We start from the raw sequence: 22,446 nt of genomic DNA, 5'->3' as shown, positions 1-22,446 counted from the left end.
CAGACTGGGCGCTAATTTTTAAAAATGTTGCACCTCTCCTAATGTGACTAAATAGCAATGAGTAATTCGTGAAGGTAGTTAGTGCCCAGAGGGACGGCTCAGCAGCTGCTGCTTCACGCCAGGCGTCCAAGTATATTGGCATCGCCATCTGATTTCCGCTTTCTCCATGGCTGCAACAATAAGGATTGTACCAATAAACACTAGCGCTCAGTAGACACTCAACATCGGAAAAGCACCCCTAAGCCACATAGAGCCATGGGATGTGGGTGTCGCTGGCAAAGCCAGCATTAAATGCCCATCCCGAACCGCTCGAGAAGATGGTGACGAGTTACCTTCTCGAACCACTGCAGTCCGTGTGGTGAAGGTTCTCGCACGGTGCTGTTTGGTAGGGAAATGATTCAGTATCATACCCCACTGTACATTAAAAAACTGGCACTTGATGGTCAAAAGTGGGTTAAGTACATGTGGTATGGTACTGAGCCAAAGAGTGGGAAGTTACGAATAACAGGAAATGCGAGAAATTCCGATCAAAAAGGTAGCATTGTCGTTTCAGATTAATGACCGTTCCTCTTTAAGAAGTTACAAATATTTGATTCCCAGATGGTGGCGGCAAAAGAAACAATTTGATGAAAATTCTAGACAGAGAATTATGCTGCAACATATGTCAAGGGGGTTCTGCCACAAGAAGTTTAGGTTCTGCTAGGTTGCCCTCTGGAGGTCTTCCAGTATCTATGCAACTATATCTAGCAAGAGTGTGGAACGACTTTATCTTTTTGTGAAGCAGATAAGAGGGGATTGCTAATCCTGCTAACGGCACAACTATAAGTAGCTTAGATGTCTTCACGTCAAGAGCATATTGTTAGCAGTTGGATTCAAAACTAAAGATATAATTTGCGCTTCATCCGTGAAAAATAAATTTCTTCCAAGTTTATTGTCTGCATTTCAGGAGGTAACTTATTCCCAGGCTCTACAACAGCTGAGGGTATTAAAATTAACAGAATTTAATCTAATTTTTGATCAATGTGCAACTTTAAGTTTCCTTCTCCCTAGACAGTGTGTGAAACTGAACTAGTCTGTTCGCACCCTTGGCAGCCCATTTGACCCAAAGCGAGCTACCGCTCCCCATCAGCAAAACCGCCTGCTTTGACCTCCGTAACATCGCCGATCTCTGCCCCGCCTCAGTTCACCCGCTGAAACCCTCATCCATGCCTTTGTTACCTCCAGATTTGACGATGCCAATGCTCTCCAGGCCGGCCTCCAATCGTCCACCCTCCATAAACTTGAGCTCATCCAAAACTGATGTCCATATCCAAACTCACACCATGTCTTGTTCACTCACCACCTCTGCTTGTTGATCGATAGTGGTTTCCAGTTGGGCAACAGCTCAATTTTAAAATTCTCGTTTTCAAATCACTCCACAACCTCACCTCTCCCCAGCATCCTCCAACCAGAGATCTCGGCCCTCCTCCAATTCTGGCCTCTTGTACATCCCGAATTTTAATCACTCCACTAGTGGTAGTTATTCAGCTGCCAATCCCTAAGCTCTTGCATTCCCCTCCATAACCTTCTGCACCTCTCCCCTCCTTTGAAACCTCTCTGCTTCACCAAGCTTGTGGGCACCTGTCGTAAGATCTCGTGGCTCTGTCAAATTTTGTTTCAGAACAGTCCTGTGAAGTACCTATTGTGATTGAATGACAAATGTGCAGCAACATTCTCACTCACAATCAATATCCTCTGCACCCTCTCCAAGTCGCTGACATCCTTCTTAAAGTGTGCTGCCGAGAATTGGCCACACTACCTAGCGATGTATAAAATGTGCTCTGATTCCCAGAATTTGGAAAGCATCCATGGTGCACACAAGTTACTCAAACTTTAAGGCAAGCAACCATTTATCTGCATAGTGGTACAGGTGAAGTGCATACTAAAGCAGAAAATGCTACTTCAGTTTATATTCAATACATCTGTGTTGCTATCATACATTGGGCTAACTTCACCCACACTTACCAGCTCTTCATTTTATCAATTTTTGGGTAAGTTGATTTACAAAAACAGCATTCATGCCAAAATTGACAATGCACCCCACTTAAACAGCTTACATCACAGAAAAAAATTATAGTCGAAAGCTAATTGCAAAGACTGTCAAATTGAAGTACTGTTTGGTAGAAGCAAACTGCATATGTTAATTTAATTTTTGCTGTAAGTGACATACATTGTGACAACATAAAATCCCTTAGCCCTCAATAAACTGATACTACTCAGGGGAAAGAATTGGTACATCAAGAGCCAATATACATTGTTAATTGTGATCTTGAAAACAGTCAGGTGAAGACACTGCTAAAAACATTAAGGTTAGCACAAAGGGATCTCTTGTCATCTTAATGCTCTTGCAACCACAGAATGCCGAGGGTCTCACTGACATGGTTGCAATTCTTTCCAGGTCTGACGTTCACCTCCACCTGGTTACTTTTCCCACAAACATCCAAGAAAAAATATAAAGGGAAACCATTTGTGCCAGACCATTTTTAAAAAAGTGATTCTAGATGGAGAAAACAAAAGCTGCAACACGAGATGTGGATTAATTCTCCAATAGGAATCGGATTAGATGAGTGTTACCAATGGAGTCAGGAAGTTTGTCGGCTCAACCTCCACTTCAGGACCTGAACACATTACAGCCCAACACTGCAGTGCAGAGGAAGGGCTACATCATCATAAGTGCTTTTTCCCCAAATGCGTTATTAAACGGAGATTGTGCCAGTCCAAATAGGTGGATAAAAAGCAAGATTTGTGAAGCAGTGCGTTCCTTGCACGTTTGGCAACATTTATCTTATTTGCAGGAACTTGCTGTGCAGTTGGCATCTATGTACAAAGTTCTTCATAAGTTCCCCAGCTTCTCCATGCTAAATGGCAGAAGATCTATTGCATAAATGGAGAGTTGGCAATTTTGTGCATAGAAGTTCAAGCATTAACTACAGCCCTATTGAGAGCAACCGTCCCCTGCATGCCCCGAACAAATCGCGTCCTGTGCCGCATATTTCTGAAATTACACTTTATTATATTCACCATTAGAAATGTACAGTAAGTCATCTCTTTCGCAGATGTTTAACAAAATGCGCAGATTTCAGAAGCTGCACATTGAAGGGTCAAAGTCAATAGATCCCACTGAACAAAGCATGGTAACCAAAAAAAAAGCACCTCTTGTAGAAAGGTACAAAGATACATTTCTCATTTTTAAAACTACATTGCGAACAGTCAAAAAAATTAAGAATCAAGGTTAAAATACCATGTGAACCAGACACAGACTTTAAAAAAAAATTCAACATAGCAACTGCTGGAAAAAAAGGGTCAGGATTTCCAATGCCAAACGCTCAATACATCTAAACTGACAGCTCAACATCCGCTTAACACCATACATCTGCTCCTTGGCTTTTGTCAATTACAGCATTCCAGAAAGTCGAAACAGGATGATACGCCCTAACTGGAATGGGCCAGGAGCTGTCGCATCTCAACCCAACTGAGAAACTCATGGCTAGCTGCGATTGAATGGGCAAGAGAGCAATGAAAAAAAACAGGATGACAGAAAAGAAAAATCATGAAACAAAGTGGAACTTGGAACAGTATTTGCAGTAGTGGGCTAAAGAGCAAATAATGGGACAGAAATTGCTTCAGAAAGACACCAATGCTAAAGGATGCTCTATCAGATGCCCATAACTGCACATCTCCACATATATGTGACAAGAACCTTAAATTGAACAAATTGTGGAGATATTTCATTGGTGGTCCAATAGTTTCTGGTAAATACCAAAGAATACCAAGTTGAACCCTTCCCCATTTTTAAATGGTACCACCAAAGTAGAAAATTGCATACACAAATCACACAACTTGCTCATCTGAGCATATTTTTTAAAGATGATCTAAAGTTAGATTTAGTTTAGTTAAAATAATAAAATGTAAGAGTTCATCAAAAGAAGGCTTTGTACTAGATGTTTACTTCGATTTGCCACATTCACTCGAGTCCAAAATTGTCAAAACAATTTTTCCCCTCTACATCAGGTCGAATACCCGAAGCTTCAAACAAATCGGGTTACCCAATGTTTGGGCAACATGGGCTTTTCATATGTTTACACCAAAACATGTAAAAAAATAAAAAGAATTGCAAAGTAGCTCTATTAGTAAAAATATTACTGCTTTTGGTTTTGAAGAAAACAAACAGCAATGATGCTGCATTGGTCATCCATTTTGAAATTGTGGCAGAGTTTGGGTTCTTGAAGCTTCCGGCTCATGGCCTGATTGCTGTAACATTAACAGTTTACATTCTCCATCCAGCCATGTTTGTGTCTGCCAAGTTTCCCATTCCCATGTTCTGATTGGGGTTGTTGGAATACCCACCTCCTCCCATACCACCGTAGCCTATAATGAAAAAAAAACACAATTTTGAAGAAAAGCCATTTCCTGATTTGCATTTCTCAAAAACTACTTAAGCACCAACATCTTAAGTTTAGAGTGCACAAAGTAACGTTATAAATGTAGAAGGGAAGCACAGCCTAGTGAACTGCTCTTCAATCCTTAATACGGCCAACCACTCTTCATTCAATTGCATGAACTTTACTTTTACCATTATACTTGCAACTAATTCTCCGAACAGCATGTTTGTTTGCAAAGGAAGCCTGATCAATATTTGGGAACCAAAGATTCAGGACAAGCAGCAACAACACTTACCAAATCCACGTGTGTTTCCAGCATTTCCATATCCACCATAGTTACTTCCCATATTGCCATAGCTATTTCCCATACCCTGACTGTTATGCCCATAGCCTCCTTGGTTGCCTGTGTATCAAAAGAAAATGTTTAGATGTTTCATCAATCCCTCCATCTTGAATCATCAAGAGCAACAGTCATCAACTTGCTCCCATGCCTGTGCCACTCATGACGTTGCTCACAGGTGGCACCCAAGAGCAGCCACCATCCTGCTCGAGTACAATTATTCTGCCACTTTTTCCAAGCAGCGCAGTGCACAAACACAAAAGAGGCAATATGGCAGGAGATAGTCATACGTACTGAAGCCCCAAGGTATCAAATGCTTTCCCTTCAAGAGACCATTAAACATTTAGCGCAGCATAATTGTAGCCTTTGTCTCCCTGCAAGGAAAACACACCCCAAAGCAAGGACATTAATAAATGCCACTGCAACCACTTCACAGTATATAATTTTCAAACCACCCTCTGCCAAAAGCCAGGCAGTCAATATACGATCTGCATGGTTTGTCATTTCTGCTGGTCACACTACACTCAACGGCACGAGAAATTCAACATGCGAACTACCTACATTCAAAACAAGATGTACACCTGCAGGAGAAGTCTCAAAATGCCATGCCGAGAGGCAAACATGCCTTAAAGCGAAGAAGTACAGATTTTATAAGATGGCTAACTTAATTAATTTTGGTCAGTTTAGGGGAGTGGTTTGAATAAATAGCTGGGGGGGGGAAAAAGAGAACCACTTTATCTAATGGAATTTTCTCCAAGGGCAGTGTTGATGTATTTGCGTTATAAATGGATATTTCCGGTATCCATGCTTCAGCCAACTGCCCTCATAACTTGTCACCGAACATTTAATTGGTCAACATCAGTAAAATTAACATCTGGAAGCTAATGTGCCCGTGGTACAAAAGTCTTCACAAATCAGGCAAAAAACATTCCAGTGTTTCTTGGTTTACAGGTGTAGCAGACATTTTGTGTCAGTTTAGCATCACAGTTAACAGAACAATTGACCACAGAATCACAGAAAGGTTGCAGCACGGAAGGTGGCCAGTCGGCCCAGAGTCCACGTCAGCACTTTGCAAGAGCAATCCAGCTCATCCCACCCCCCTGCCCTATCCCTGTAGCCCTGCAAATTTACTTTCAAGTACATACCCCATTCCCTTTTGAAGGCCACGATTGAATCTGCCTCCAACTACCCCCTCGGGCAGTGCATTCCAGATGCTAACCACTCGCTGTGTTACAAACTTTTTCCTCATGTCATGTTTGGTTCTTTTGCCAATCACCTCAAATCTATGGTTCTTGACCCTTCCGCTAATGGGAACAGTTTCTTTTTATCTATTCTGTCCAGAACCTATGATTTTGAATACCTCTACCAAATCTCCTCACAACCATCTCTGTTCCAAGCAATAAAACTCCAGCTTCGCCAGTCTAGCCACATAACCGAAGTCCTTCATCCATTTTGACTGGCTTGTAAGTCAACAGAAACTAACACTCTAATGTCAACATGATTTGATGGATTCAGAATCACCCTCACCCAAACTTTGGACTTTAGCTCAGGCCCACAAATTTTTTTGTTGCTTTTTTGAAACTGAGAAGCATCACTATACCAGACATTGCATATTAGTCATAATGGACATTTTGAATTAATAGCTTTACAAATGTAAAATATGTCAGAATCTTACAATAACCACCTGTCGTATAATGATCCATTCCCATGCCCATGCCACCCATTCTGTGGTTTCCATAAGCACCAGGCCCACTTCCCATATTGGCAGTTGAGTCCAGGAACAACTCAATATATCGATGTTCTAAAAAGATGTGAAATTTCAGTTAATAACGTACATGATTTCACATTTGTGATTGCACATTAGCAAACAAACAGTTTCAGAATGAGCACCATGTCCAAAAGCAATTAAGCTCACTTTTGAATGTTTACAAAACAATATTAATAAAAAACTGGAAAATACAGAAGTATGTATTACACAATTTGTGCTAAATGCACAACAGGATGAAAACAGCAATCAAAATTCTTTATTGAGCTTGTTAAAAAGGCACACTATTGACATGGGAGAAAGCCACCAGTCTTGATTTCCAACATGACAGTTGAGCTCTTAAATGAAACACAGAATTATAAGAGTCACTGTTTAAATCTTGCAGTGACAGATGGGACAAGATACTTCTCAGATCCCTTGACTCAAATTTGAAATCAACCTTGCCAGGACACTCTCATGGAGGATGCCGTTCCAAATACAAGGCAACGTTTGGACAATACAAAAGGGAATAGAATGGAGATAAACTAGTTACATACATGCGCTCTCAAAAAGGCAAAATAAATTAAACAGGCCTAACTTATGTAGATGTTATCCCTGAACTACATGGTAGTTAGCCTTCCATTCATAGCACATTACATGATAAAGTACTCACGCATATGTGCTTTGTCTTTAGACATGGCAGCAACAGCATCTTCATGAGTAGCAAACTCAACGTCAGCCTCTCCAGTCAGGCGACCATCAGAACCATATTCAAAATTGATCTTTACAGGAATCAGCGGTGAAAAAAACTACAGGGAATGGAAGTTGAACAGTTGTAAATGGCGTATTTAGTATTTGAATCCACCCCCCCCCCACCCCCCGTATTGTGTAACAAAGCAAAACAAACATTCTTAGTGTCAGTGTTCAAAATGAGGGATGCTGGTGGTGGAAATACAGGAATTTGATTTTGGGCAGCTCATGTCAGTATGGAGCACTGCCAGGTCAAGTACAGCACACTTCAAATGTAATATGAAGCGCTGGGTCAACTGAAGAGATGACCAGTGCTAAATATGCAGTGTTGTGCTGTGGCCCATGAACACTGGGTTCTAAATACCAACACTCATTTCACACATGATCTTACAGGCAGGAAACTTCCATTCCAACAGTGGGTTTGAGTCAGTTTGCAAAGTGAAAAACCAGTATACCAACTCACTATCACCAAGCTCCTCTTCTCAGTTTATGCACATACAAGAGTATAAAATTAGAAACTAAATTGACAAATTGCTCATACTTGAAATGAGTGTGGCAGAAAGACATTTGTTCCCCAAAGTTTTCACTGATTTGTCCTGAAGTTTTACATTAGACTTCCTTTCCCACGTAAGACACATTGACGAAGGAATATAATTCCCAAAAGTCATACTTACATCAGCAACATCTCCTTCAGAAGCTCTGAAAGGTAATCCTCTCATGTGTACATAATGACCTGTACCATTCTGAAAGAGGGGGCTGGCATCTCCTGCTCCACCATAACCACGGTTGCCCATCCCTGAATAAATCAAAGCACATTAATAGTCATTCAAAACATTAGAACCTGAATTCAGAGTGGAAGGTGCCTAAAGCCAGAACCCAAATCACATTTCAAAAGACAAACAAATATTCAGACATCCATGCATGTCTCTGCCACAAATGAGTTATTTTCCCCCCCACCAGTAGGTTATCACACATCAGTTTACTTATTTCATCTCTACAGTACAAACTTGACATGTAATTCCAATAGCAATTAGTTTAACGCATTCATGGGGTAATAAACCAATTGATTTCTTGTTTAAAAACAGAAAATGCTGGAAAAGCTCAGCAAGTGAGGCAGCATCTGTGGCGAAAGAAAGTTAACGTTTCAGGTCGAACATCTTTCGTCAGAACTGGAAAATATTAAAGAGTTGACAGTTTTTAAGCAAGCATAAAGCCAAGGGGGGGGGGTTGGGGGTAAGAGAGAAAGGAAGAAAGAACAAAAGGGAAGATCTGCGATAGGGTAGAGGGCAAGAGTGATTAAATGACAAAAGGGATGACTGTGCAAGGAAAGGAGGGTGGTAATGGAACAAGTTAAGAAACAAAAGATTGGTCTGGAGGAGCTGTGAATGGCAGCAGCATAACCAGATCAATAAAAAAGGGAGCAGTGATTATGGTCTCAAGTTATTGAAATCAATGTTGAGTCCAGACGGTTGTAAAGCGCCTAAACGAACGACAAGGTTCTGTTCCTTGAGCTTATTTGGAACAGTGTAAGACTAAAGAGGTCAGAGTGGGATGCAGAATTAAAATGGCAAGCAACCGGCAGGTCAGGGTCATTCTTGCAGACAGTGCATAGGTTTTCAGCAAAGCGATCACCCAATCTGGGATTGGTCACCCCAATGTCGAGGAGGCTGCACTGTGAGCAGCAAATACAGTACACTAAATTAAAAGTACAAGTAAGTCGCTGCTTCATCTGGAAGGAGTGTTTGGGGCCCTCGACAGTGAGAAGGGAGGTGAAATTTGCATCTCCTGCACGGGAAGGTGCAGTGGAGAGCGGGCGATGGAAGAGTGGACCAGGGTGTCGCGGAGGGAGCTGTTCCTTCAAAATGCTAGGAGGGAAAGATGTATTTGGTGGTGGGATCGCGCTGGAGGTGGCGGAAATGGCAAAGGATGATGTGCTGAATGTGGAGGCTGGTGGGGTGGAAGGTGAGGACAAGGGAGACCCTATCATGGTTCTGGGAAGGAAGGGAAGAGGTGAGGGCATTAGTGTGGGAAACAGGACAGACATGGTCATGGGCCCTATCAATTACAGTGGAGTGGAATCCTCAGGTGAGGAAAAAGGAAGACATATCTGAAGCACTGGTCTGGAAGGTGGCATGATCAGAACAGATGCGACTGAGTCCGAGAAACTGAGTAGGGAATAGAGTCCTTACAGGAAGCAGGGTGGGAAGAAGCGTAATTAAGATAGCCGTTTTGGTTGGGGAGGGGGCGGGGGGGTCGATGAGCTTCTCATAGATATTGGCTGACAGCCTATCCCCAGAAATAGAGATAGTGAAGTCAAGGTAATGGACCATGTGAAGGGTGGAAATTGGAAGCCAAGTTGATGAAATTTTCCAGTTCGGGGCGAGAGCAGGAAGCGACACTGACAATGTACCGGAAAAAGAGGTGAGGGCGTAACCCGAGTAGGACTGAAAGGAATGCTCCACAAAAAGGCAAGCATAGTTGGGACACATATGGGATTCCCACAGCGACACCTTTTATTTGGAGGAAATGAGTAGAGTCAGAGGAGAAGTTGTTTAATGCTGGAACAAGTTCAGCCAGGTGGAGGAGGGTGGTGGTGGATGGGGACTAATTCGGGCCTCAGTTCAAGAAACGGAGAACCCGCAGGCCGTCCTGATGCAGGTTGGATCTGTAGAGGGACCGGACATCCACGGTGAAAAGGAGACGGTTCGGGCTGGGGAACTGGAAACTGTCCAAGTGACAGAGGGGGGCCAGAAGAGTCGCGGATGCAGGTTGGAAGAAATTGGACAAGGGGAGAAAGAGTTGAGATAGGAGGAAATAAGTTCCATGGGGCAAGAACAGACTAAAACGACAGGTCTCCCAAGGCAGTCCTGTTTGTGGAACTTGGGAAGGTAGAAGCGGGCTGTGTGGGATTGGTGGACTATGAGGTTGGAGGCCATGGGGGATCTCCAGAGGAGATGAGGTCAGTGACTGTCTGGGAAACCATGGCTTGATGTTTGTCGGTAGGGCCATGGTCCAGGGGGAGGAAGGAGGAATTCTTATTTGATTTCTTGTTTGCTCCTAGCTAATTTTTCAAATGCCCGATGCTAAAATTATCAATCAAGTTCCAGCTTTAACACAAGTCTTCTCCCCACAGCAAATATGTAGACCAGAAATTTCATCCAACAGTTGAGACTCCCACCTCGATCCATCATTCCACCACCTCTGGAATTGTGTCCATAGCCATCACGTCCATAGCCATAGTTGTCATTATAACCATAATCATCATAGTTGCCATAACCTACAGAGAAAAATAAATTTAGAATTCTGGCAAGATATGACCAAAACACAACTTGTATCCAGTTAAAATTGCATCCCCATTCAATGAATTTCCTCGTATTGTTAGATGTAAACATCTTTGTTTTTAAGGCCAGGATACACACCATCAAGCTGCAAAAAATAAGAGAATCTTTAAAACTTCCTCGTATCAAAAAGATCTGGCGCAACTAAAAGGGAAGTGCTCATGAACTGAAAAGAATCATTCAAAATAAATTTGATCTGTACCCAGTACCCCACTTAAAACGATGAATTCAAAATTTGCCAGGGGCACCAATGGACCAAAATCATTAAAACTTCACATGTTTTTACCTCCACCATATGCAGATGCCCGGCGTGAGCGGTCAAACATGTCTCCTCTCATCGGCCCCGGACCACCATAGCCAGTTCTTGCACCCATTGGCCTGTCATAGGGTCCTGGCCGCTGTCCCATTAACCTTCTCGGAGGGTCGTGATAAGCTCGAACCTCACCTCGACTGCTCCTGAAGATTTCAATATACCTAAACAGCCACAATTAATATATTTACCTTATGGCTACAACTATAATCACCACATAGCTAAAAATGTTAATCTAATGAGTGCAGATTCCTCTGGTGAAAAGCTGTTCTAAAACCCCATTTTTCAATTTCAGCCACTTCTTTCCCCACCTTCACAGTTAGATTAAAACTATTTTTTTTAAAAAAGCATCACAATCTGCAAAACATCCCTACCAAAGAAACTGAATCAGCACCTTTGAAGCAGGCTATTTTTAAAAAAAAAATACAGCACAACACCTCATTCATGGAGGCTTAAGGAAAAGCAGACAGCTATTGTTACTGTTCATCTTAGAACCAGACTGGAATGTCAGGGCCAACAGTGTGGTTCAAAAAGATGGGGAGTGCACTTTACACCAATAGCTAAATGATGATACTTGCTGGACTTTCCATGCTTTGAAAACAAGTGAGGTAACAGTGGTTGGTGCACTACTCTTAACAAGTTTGTAAATACATTTATGCATTATTGAGTTGTTAACTGAAACTTAAAAGATATTCAAATGCACCCATTACACCCCAGCACCATTTGAGTGGAATTAAGTGGCAGGTTCACCCATTCTAATTGGATGGCACCCCAACAAGGCCACTTGCTCATCAATTAATGGCACGTCTTAATTCACAATGCATAGCAAAATTAACTTTTCACCAGAGCAACCATAATCTACTTTAGCGTTTAAAAACACTATTGGTCTTAGCATAATTAATGTTATTAATTTAAACTGACTTTAAATATGACAGCTATTGAAATTTTACAAAAATTCTTCCATCACTTAGATTAAAAAAAAGAATGTCTGACACATTGGAACCATGGGATTGATTGAACTAAATTAAAAACTACATGCATTTTGTGTTCCTTCAAGGCTGCAATGGTTAATAATGGAAATGTCCATCTACCACTACTTGCAGTGCTCTAGTTGAATCAGCAGACTGATTTCAAAGAAACGCTTCATAAACACATGGCAAAGCACATTGGCCACCAAAACATGAGATGCATGATCCTCAATTCCAACCTCAGTAAAGTGCATGTTCCCTAGGTTTACTTCCTGTGGATGCTGTAGCTGTACCTGGTTTCAGGATGCAACCATCAGAAACCTGGGAGCGAGCTGGTCACCTAGGTACTCAGTAAGGTTGCAAAAACCTTATTCTCAGAACATATGCCATGTAAAAAAAAGTGTTAACTGCACTAAACAAAATAATCTCAGATTAATTGGGAAATACAATCCAAGGGATACTTCATGCAGCTTCCATGAAGGGCAGCAATGTGTTATGCATTTTGCATATCTGCTTCGAAGTCTGCACTATTCAGGGTGTCACCTAAATTCCACACATCAGCGAGTTTTGAGCAAACGAAGGCTTTTGGGGGAAGCTGTGCGGAGAAAAAAAAAATCCCAACAGGAATTAAGATCACAATGTTGGTGACCAACTTAGTTTGACCGCAGGCCTGTGAAACTGGCTTCTCCAAAACTGAAAATTCCAAACTGCACGTATGAACAAGGCATCAAGTCAGACATTGTTTTTTTTAAAAATATAAAACTTCGTGCAAGATATCTGAAGAAGTACAACACAAGCATTTGGGACGAATTTCACCATTAGCTAGTTATACTGACTCTTCTGAATGCAAATCCAAATACTGATTTCAGTCCAATATATTTCTACTGGAGAATGAAATATTTCATATGTAAATCAGCACCACAGCAAGCTGACTAGTCATCATCTTTCCATTAGGTTAGATGAAGATAGACACCTGCAGTGCTCTGTGCTCTTCAAGCACGAAGCTGATATAATTCTACAAAATGGAAAAAACGCGACAATATCATATGGGTTTGTAAATGTTACAAAAATAATTGTAACTTCACTTTGTACATGTAATTTAATTAATCCAAATGTAACTGGAAGTAAATATTACAAAAATTGGATCAAATTCAAGCAATTGGAATTTTAGTGTTTACATTGAGGACAATCCTAAACTGTAGAGCCCACTATGAACAATCAAAACTTGGCAAAGCTTAGCATTTAAAAACACTAAATTTTGGCACTACAAATACTCAGTGTCCTGGCATGCAGGCCCAGATTACTACCATTTATCATCACAATCATTTTTCAGCTCTCAGAGAGGGCCCTACAGTATAGGTCATCTTTTACACACAATTTAGAAAAATCAGTTGAGTCCCCACTCAAGTTTTCCAATGGCGTGTGGGAGGTTCGACTATTTTCTCTGCAAGAATGGATGAATTCTGCAACCTGAACAAGTGGGCTTAAAGACGTATGAGCCACCCTTCCGTCCATCCCCACCTGTGCCCTATTCTTTCCTTGTGTTTCCCCAGTGCTTTTTCAGCTATCTCCTTTGATGCAAACTGCACGAAGGCTTCCCCCGTGCTTCTCCCCTGGTAGTCCACCGGCAATGTTATCCCATTTGGCACGATTTCCAACCCTTCAACCCAAGGACAAATACCCCATCAAGGGGAACAATATTAAAAATTGTAACATTCCTACTCTTATACACATACTACAGCATATCAATGTTGAGTACTGATATGAGAATTGACTAATGAGGCAAAAGATTGCAGAATGCTGTTTAAATAAAGCAAAGATCCAACAAAAAACAAAATGGTAAATGTAGGCGTGCACTTTTTAAAGTTTGCACAGAACATGGACAATTCAGCTTCACCTTGCAACAGCCAAGTTTGGCAACATGAATTAAATTTTATAGAATTATTAAATAGTAACCATGCAGCCAAACTAGCGAGATGCAGTGTAGCAAGGAGGCATGAAAATTTATTTGTTAAAAAGGAATTGCTGTGGCAATGCTCCAATTGGTTTAGCACTACAACTGTAATGGAAACCAACTGGAGCATTGGTGATTTTCAACATATTAAAATCAGGGAACATTACTAAACTTAAATGTAATGCAACTAAGGGAAGGCTGGATTAATTTGTACTGGTTACTTTCGGGGGAACACAAAACAGCCGACAACCACAACAGGTTCAAACGAAACGATCCAGGTAACTAAATCCCAATAAACTGGTGCCACCAGAAATTTAAAAAAACTTTTGACATAAAACCCAGGCAATACTCAGCTTGCAGTGACAAATGCACGACTAAAGAAATCAATACATTGCCACTGTTTTGCTTATGAATGATCAGTGGAAATGTGATTTCCTCCACCCCAGATCAATACATGGCCATCTGCATAATAAGGGCCCACACCTGCAAGGTCGATGCAGGAATGACTCACTGACTTTCTTTCAACTGTCTGTGCAAGCCAGTGAAGGCGAAACAGAATGTGTTCTTTAGTGCCACCCATTGGCTGTAAACTGCACATCAATACATTCTGTATATAATTACCAGGCCTAACAGCCCACAGCTAGTTTCTCGTTGGTTGAAAATGATCAATGATGGAGGTAAACCAGCAATGCTACAATTCTTCAGGAATTTATATAAATAGCTTCTCACAATTAAGAAACTTAATGCTGATCAAGCCAGTGTCTTTTGGCGAGAGTTCAGCATGTAACCAAACCTACCTATTGCTTAGTAACAGAACCTGACAGTTGGGATTGACCGTTCTAAGAATTAAACAATTCAATGAGGAAAAAAATACAAATGCATCAAGTTTCACAACCAAAGGTCAAAGAAAAACAAAATCAGGATCTTTTTGCTTTAAGTAATTAACATTATGCAGCCAGTGCATTCACCAAGCAAACTCTGCATCAATACACAAATTTAGCATGGTCTTAAAATATAAGTGTCCACTTACATTACGTTCTGCAAGTTACTGACTGTGAAGAAACAGTTAGCAAGGATATCAATCCAGTTACCAGCCTGGCAACTCGGTGACTGGACTGTATTGTCACTGAACTTTGTTTACTTGTTCAAATGCTGACTAACCTTTCTGACATTTTTAATTACTTGAGACTGAAATATTTACTGCAACAATTTCAACTGAGCTTAGTAACTATCTAACATCTTGAAACAGGAATTCCATGGCAGATCCCCAATGGCTCAGCTCTGGGAGGCCCGTTTCTTGATTGCTACTCTGCACCAAGTTAGCTCATCTCAGCCAGGACTCTCATTCCTGCTATTCAGTTACCCCTACCGGGACTGTGATTGGACACACAGCAAGGACAGCTTCAGATGCTCCCCACAGTGGTTAAAAACCTTGCTGACACTCACCATGAAAACTAGCCATTTGAGCAAGGAACCACACATGTGGAACATAACCCAGCAAGCAGTTGGCACCTTCACGAGGGGCAAAAATGTTAATTTTTCATCGAGGTACACAGTAGGGCTTTGTGGTTGTAATAATAATGAATGATTGTGTTTGTGATTACTTCAGTCTTCTGGTCCAGTTATAAATTCTTCACAGCCAGTAACTACAGTGGATTGTAGTGCTGAGACATCAGTAGCACAACTTAAAATCTTACACATAATTTGTATCAGCAGAAACTGTCTTTTAAAATGTTACCATGGAAACAAAAGAACCCAATTTAATGGAGACATACCCGTTTTAAGTTCTCATCCCTTGTGTGGGTTTCCCCACTTCAGGCATAAGCCTGGAGGGCAGGCGGACAAGAGAGACCAGTCAACATGGCTCTGAAGCCAACTGCTAAAGGTGCATGAACACAAGTCACTCTCCTCTGACCAGAGGAAGTGCCTGGCCTTTGGTGGACACCTCCCGACATTGGCAAAGCTGGGTTTGGAAACTCCGTGGGAATGGCAGGCACATACCTGCATCTACTACTCCGCGGTGCAACGTATCAGATTCCAAAACACAGCCCCACTGTACCGCCTGAACCCAGTGATTTAAATTTTGACTGGATACAATCACATTAAAGGAATAGTTTAGAGTACCAGCACCATGGTTCAACCAAAAACGGTTTTAGTTGCATTGCATTACCAGAATTATATGATTCTAAAATAACTAGTGTTAAATTTGTGTTTAAACATTTTGCAATACTCCATATAAAAGTAACTGAAAAAATTCAAACAACTTATTAAAAAACACTAAATTTGGTTGGAAGACTGTATGTGACAATAAGGTTAAACTAACTGCTGTAATTCATTTTTTTTTTAATAATTAGTTTTTCATGGAACCCTGGCCTTAGTTATACATACATGGCAACTGCAAGTGCTGAAGTTACTAGAAAATATTAACACAAGGTCAACAGATTCTGAACTATTCCTTCAAATATAAGGATGAATATAATTTATAATTACTGGCTCACAAGATTGGACTCAAGGATTAACTTTCTTTGGAAAATCAGAATTCTTATCCTGAATGGTGTATGGAAAAGCAAAAATACTAATTTTAGCCACTGTGTCTTAAACTTTTCACATGAATTTTCAATATGAAGCTTTTCTGTGCAGTTCAGTTAAGTGTTCTCTAACTTTTCGTCAACGCAAGTGCCACCCACACCCTCAAAATAGCAGCTTTGAATAGTTCACCATAACATACGAATGTGGCTTGGGAACTTGGTCCAATACTGTTTGCCGCGACTATGAAGCTAACCTGTGACCTTTGCTCTACACTGCAACCAAAGTCCCCCAAACAGCCAGCATAGTTTTCTTTAGTCTGCATGTTTACAGCAATTGCATTTCTTAAGTAATGTTATAAGAATTGCCTTTATTGTAAATCACTGTGCTAAGTTGGAAACTGTCACGAAGGCATTAACAAAAATTTTAGTTGCTAGTTTAAAGAATCTTTTTGGATTTACAAAAAAAAACCCTTGTGCCCAATTCTATGTGCCACGCTACCAAGTCAGGGTGATCATCCACAAAAAAATACGTTCATCAGCCTTGGGCATTAATGCCAAACATAAATAACCGTTGGACAGGCTATCCAAAATCATAGTTTCTCTACAGATTAATGTCAGCAAAATAGGCTTACAATAAAAACTTGCAGCCATTCACAAATATTCCCCAATCTTCCCCTCATGAAAGTATCCCATTTTAAAATTACCGTGACTTCACCACCCCATCAGTCCCACATGCCCAAATACTTGGTTCTCCATTATTGGAGAAAGTAAATAAACAAGAAGTACCTGTGAAAAATTGTAAAATTTCCTCTTTGCTGCAGCCAAACGGTAAGCCCCTAAGGCGCACTGTTCCATCACTCGTTGACTCAGTTTGACTTGGGTTAGTGTGTTTTAGTACCCAGTCCATTTCAGTGGCTTTAGTCTCGAACACTGCGAACACAAATGGAAATACTAACAAACATCGAAAGCTGCAAGTATTCCTGCAAAATGTCACGGACGAGAAAAGCTAAATACTTGCTCGGCCCTTTCGATCTCCCTTCTAAGATTGGCTTCTTTCTAGACTGGACAGCTTAAGATTATCGATCCTGCTCACATTTTTCCCCTTTCACTTTAGAAATCTTGTTGCTTTTCTCTGTACCTTCTCCAATGCATTTAGTTTTTGTTAAATGGTGATGAGAACTGAACACCATACACCACTGTAAACTGAAAGCCACGATTCTATTACTACATAAGAAATAGGAGTAGGCCATACGGCTCCTCGAGCCTGCTCCACCATTCAATGATTGTGGCTGATCTTCAACCTCAACTCCACTTTCAAGCCTGATTGCCATATCCCTTGATTCCTTTACAATCCAAAAATCTATCGCTCTCTATCTTGAACCGCTCAAAGACTGAACATCCACAGTCCTCTACGGTGGAGAATTCCGAAGATTCACATCACAGAGTGAAGAAATTCCTCCTAAATGGCCAACCCCTTAGCCTGAGACTATGCCCCCTAGTGCGAGACACTCCAGCCAGGAGAATTAGCCTCAGCACCTATCCTGTCACGCCCTCTCAGAATATCATGTTTCAATGAGATCACCTCTCATTCTTCCAAACTCCAGATGGTGTAGTCCCAAGTACCCTTTTAAGTCTCCCATTGGTGAGCTAATCCCATTTATTGGCACACACGCCCAAGTTCTCAATCAATGGGCCCTTTACAACCCTTAATATTAATTTCATTTGCCATTTCTTTGCCTAACTGCATAAGTGATCTAAATCTTTTTGCTGTATCTCTAGTCTCCTTATTTTCAAGTTCTCAGCAAAATCAACAAGCATACAAATTATTTCGATACGGGCTAAGTACTGAACACCCCTAATGACTCCCTGGCAGGCACCGAGTCAATCATTACACCTCAAATACTCGAGTTACCTTTTCTTTTAAGCCAATTCATCCAAGCTTGTGTCTTATTTTAAATGCCCCAGAGTTACAGTTTAATTACAAACATTCAGAACTTCTGCCAAAACCTGTCTGAAATGCTAAGAAGCTACACGATCAAAAGTTCTATTATCTCCTTTAATTAAAGGCATCGAAGATGTTAAGATAACAACTCGTTGTCCAACCTAAATTCACACTGGCTGTTTAAGTTCCTGTTGCGTGGGTATTCATTCAGCCTGCTCCTTTAAATAGATTCCATTATTTTTCCCAAGCTTCGCAGCAGATCAATGGGCCTGCAGATGTTTAGAGACAGTTTTGTCACTCTTAAAATGTTGTCTGCTTCCAGTACCATAGACCTAAATACTGCCTCATGATTCTGAGAAAAAAGCTGATGCTTCTAGTTTTCTCCCTACTCCATCACTCAGATACAAGCACCTGGCACAAAGAATTCATTAAGTATGAAGACTTCTGAACTGAGGTGCTGGTCACGTCAACTGACTGCTTAAAAACAACAGCTTACCTTCAATGTATCTATGCCCCATGCTTTCCCGGTCCTTTGCAAGGGCACGCTTTACATCTTCCTCGGATTCCAGCTGAACAAAAGCTTCACCACTTGGGCGGCCTTCTCTTAAATAGGTGAAGTGTATCCCAGTAGTTCCGTTTAAGATCTTGCAATCTAAAACCAAAAACATACATGACTTATTGAATTGTCATGCTACATTGAGGGGAGGACTGGAAGCAGGACAAGTGTGTTTTTTAAAAAACATAGCAATGGCATTGTGAAGCAAATGCATGTGTCCGTACCGAAAGTGTAGAGCATGTCAATTGCAAGTCAATACAAATTTGCAGCAAGCCAGTCACCGCCCTCAGCTTCTAACACAAAGAAATAGTTGATCCTTCGAAGTATGCCAAATCATCTAGCAAATCACATGTGTCCAGCTCACCTGCCTTAAATTTGGGTGTGAGATTTGATGTCCAGCCGCAACAGAAAGATGAATGATACCTAAATTATTTGAGCAACAGCATATTGCACCTTCAAGACCACATATTGGTGGGTTGTGGAAAGAAGCAGGGGAACAGGGTCGAGGGTTGGGCTGGCAGCCTGAGCGCTCAAAAGCAGTGTGGGAGAATCCACAGCAAGTCAAACTCAGCTTGATCTGCACTCCCATCATTTGATTACTGAAACTGTATAGTATAGTTACACATTTTAAACAAGAGTGAAATGAGCAGGAATGAGGCTGCAGCAAAGGCCTCAGTCTTTCCATGAGAGTACGCAAATGCAGAGCCGCAAAAAAGTCATATACGATGGATGGGAAAAGTCATCCCCCCCCCCCCCCAAAAGTAATTCTATAGTTACCTGTTATAGGATTCGATTAGTGGTTACTTTATAGTAAATGTGAGTGTTTTTTTTAAGACTGACTTTCTCTTTCAAAGATAGCGGCTTCGGAATGGTATTGAATGAATGGGATATTTAAAATCATTACATCATGCTCTACAGAAACAAATTTTTACACACGAATAAATCAGATGTATAAGTTATAACACTAGAAATAAAGATTAAAATGGCATGCAGTTTAACAAGCTACTTGAACTAAATTAATGTGCTTCAAATGGGAGCTAAAGGCAACAAGTAACTGCTATTCCTCACGTTGCTTCTTACTGTAGTCAAGTTTTTCCACAGGCATTTCTGCCGCACCAGACACTGTTGCGCTATTTAGTTTTAACACTTTAACCATTGCTCCCATAGAGCTACCATCAGAATAAAGAACGTTTAGAAAACCCTTGCATTTGAATTGCTATATTCTCCAAAATTTGGCCTAAATGTCAAAATTATCAGGCCTACCATTATCATTCACCAATGCAGCTTAACAGGGAAGAAACTACTCAAGGATGTTCATAGCTGTGATGCAATTCAACTATTTTCAAGTCACAATTTGAGTAGTTTTTTCCCCCAATGGGGAGAAAATGCCAAGATAGTTTTCTTCCTTTTAGTTATGGTCACATGTAACCACAAAGTATGAGCAGGAAGAGACGACTTTAAACACTTGAGTATGCTTTAAGCAAGCAACCATACACAAAAGTAATAGTCACATTCATGTGAATGTATCATACATGTATGCAAGGAATGCTTAATAGAAGGAATCACTTCTCCCACCAATTCGCATGCCTCTTAAATTCAAGACTCAAAGACCTGCAGTGTCATGGTTGCAGTACTGCATTTAGCATCTCCAACTAAATCATTTTCATTTTAATGAACTGATAAAGCCCCAATTACCATACTTCTGCACACCAAGTAAATTTATGAAATATTTATTCCCTCCCAGCCACATAAAGTCAAACTTTTAAGTCATCCTCAACATTTCAGTTCTACTTTTCCACAACGGCCAAATCATTCAAATGAATTCACAAAACCTGAGAAGAAGCGCAACACTTCATCGGCGGTACAGGACCATGGAAGTCCACGGACTCTGACGACAAAATCTTCATCCATTTGAAGGTCTGAAACACGTGTCTCTACCAAATAAAATCTAAAAAACAAAAAAAAAGTTCAATTAGAAAGACAGACTTGCATTTACATAGCGCCTTTCACCTCAAGACGTCACAACGCACTTCACAGCCAATTAAGTACTTCGATTTGTAGTCACTGTTGTAATGTAGGAAAGTTTCTTATGGCACCCCACCAGCTAAATTGAAATCATCTTGCCACCAAAAAAGCAGAGATAATCAACAATATGATAAGGATCACAACTTTTCATCATTAATTTTACCAGAAAAGTGAAAATGACAGGTAACTTTGCGTGGGGGGGGGGGGGGGGGGGGAGGCACATACCAAGATCTTTTGAGAAATAAAACACAATTATGCAGGACACTGAAATAACCAATTTACACTATAGTTTAACCATGACCTAGTCAAGCCAATTTTCCCAAATCAAAACACTGAGGCCAAAAGTAAAATATTAAGAGCTCTATTGGATTGGAGCTGTGTTGCAAATAACACACGGGCATTTGGGATTTTAATTTCTTTTAAGTCTAAAGAAAATGTTCCCCTTTTAACACAGAGACGCTCAATGAAACCATAAAAGTTAGAGATGATTTTTTTTTTAAAAAAAGCATTGGCTGTGTCCGTGTAACCCTCGCCCAGCTGTTAACGCGTACAGACTCAGTCCTGCAGTTCGCCTTGTTTAATATTGCAGTCTCGGGCGCAAAAAAAAACGGATCAAGTGAGCCGTTGGGAGAGACCGCGTGCAATAACAAGGGCCGAAGTGCGGCTCCTTCTCCCAACTCCCCCGGGGGAGAGAGAGAGAGAGGGAGGGAGAGGGACACAAAAACACGCCTCGAATTTTTTTTTTAAAAAAGGCCAAGACACAAAGAAAGGCCCTGGGACGGTCGGTGGCGGCAAAAGCGAGCGCTGCCGAGCAACAACAACAGAATTAAACCATAATAACTCCGCCGGCCTTCCCGAACGACCTACCCTCGTGTGCGTCGACCGGTTACTGGAGTGAACAACGTTTGAAGAAATAAAAAAAAAACACACCACCTCCCTCCCCCACAACCACAATCCGCCGGGCTTTCCCCGCCTCAAAAAACCGTCGAGTGAAGAAGCGGAAACTAAAGCCACCCACCAAAGTCCATTACGTTAAAAAAAAAATAAAACCTTTTCTCCTCACAAATTAAAAAAAAAACCGACCCGAGTAAAATGGCGGCCGCGCTTCGCAACGGCAATCGGACGACGGCCTCGTGTTCCACTTTCTCCCCACCCCCCCAACACACACACACCCACCCACCGCTTCCTCGTTTTAACAAAAAAAAATAATAAATAAAAGTAAACGCCCACCGAAAACGAAACGTTTAAAATCACAATTGTCGATTAAACAAACGATAGCTGTGGCAACTCGACGAACAACACCAGCCCGCCCGCCTTGCCTTGCCTACCTCCCGCTCCGCGCTCCCCTCACTCTTCTCCCTCAGCACAGCGCCTCTTGTCGCGAGACGCGATGACATCGCACGCCGGACAAAAAACGCGATTGTGATGTCACACCAAGACGGTTTTTTTTTAAAAATGAGGAAAATAAAGATTTTTTTTTCCCCCCACCCCGGATTTGTTAATAAATATCGAATATAGACAATTTTTACTATCTTGAGTTATTTTTGTGAGGGGGCGAACAAATATTTAC

At 41.2% G+C, this 22,446-nt stretch overlaps 1 protein-coding gene across 3 annotated transcripts; it reads right to left on the bottom strand.

The window, feature by feature from the left end:
- Positions 1–3,031: 3,031 nt before the first annotated feature.
- On the bottom strand, positions 3,032–22,271 carry LOC137335812 (heterogeneous nuclear ribonucleoprotein H3-like). Of its 3 annotated transcripts, none has more exons than XM_068001253.1 (12): positions 22,205–22,271; positions 20,684–20,799; positions 18,792–18,947; positions 17,140–17,283; positions 13,393–13,531; positions 10,880–11,067; positions 10,434–10,532; positions 7,930–8,051; positions 7,179–7,314; positions 6,437–6,562; positions 4,717–4,824; positions 3,032–4,407 (listed from the first exon to the last, which is right to left on the bottom strand). In XM_068001253.1, the coding sequence occupies exons 2-12, from the start codon at positions 20,760–20,762 to the stop codon at positions 4,307–4,309; spliced, it is 1,398 nt and encodes a 465-aa protein (XP_067857354.1). In that variant the 5' UTR covers positions 20,763–20,799; positions 22,205–22,271; the 3' UTR covers positions 3,032–4,306. The 3 variants fall into 3 exon arrangements, with proteins under 3 accessions (XP_067857354.1, XP_067857356.1, XP_067857355.1); XM_068001255.1 differs by having other exon boundaries at positions 6,446–6,562; XM_068001254.1 differs by lacking the exon at positions 22,205–22,271 and adding an exon at positions 22,107–22,197.
- Positions 22,272–22,446: the final 175 nt, after the last annotated feature.

The sequence above is a fragment of the Heptranchias perlo genome, chromosome 20 (assembly GCF_035084215.1).
Source record: "Heptranchias perlo isolate sHepPer1 chromosome 20, sHepPer1.hap1, whole genome shotgun sequence".
NCBI lineage: Eukaryota > Metazoa > Chordata > Chondrichthyes > Hexanchiformes > Hexanchidae > Heptranchias > Heptranchias perlo.
This window is presented reverse-complemented; position numbering and strand designations above follow the sequence as displayed.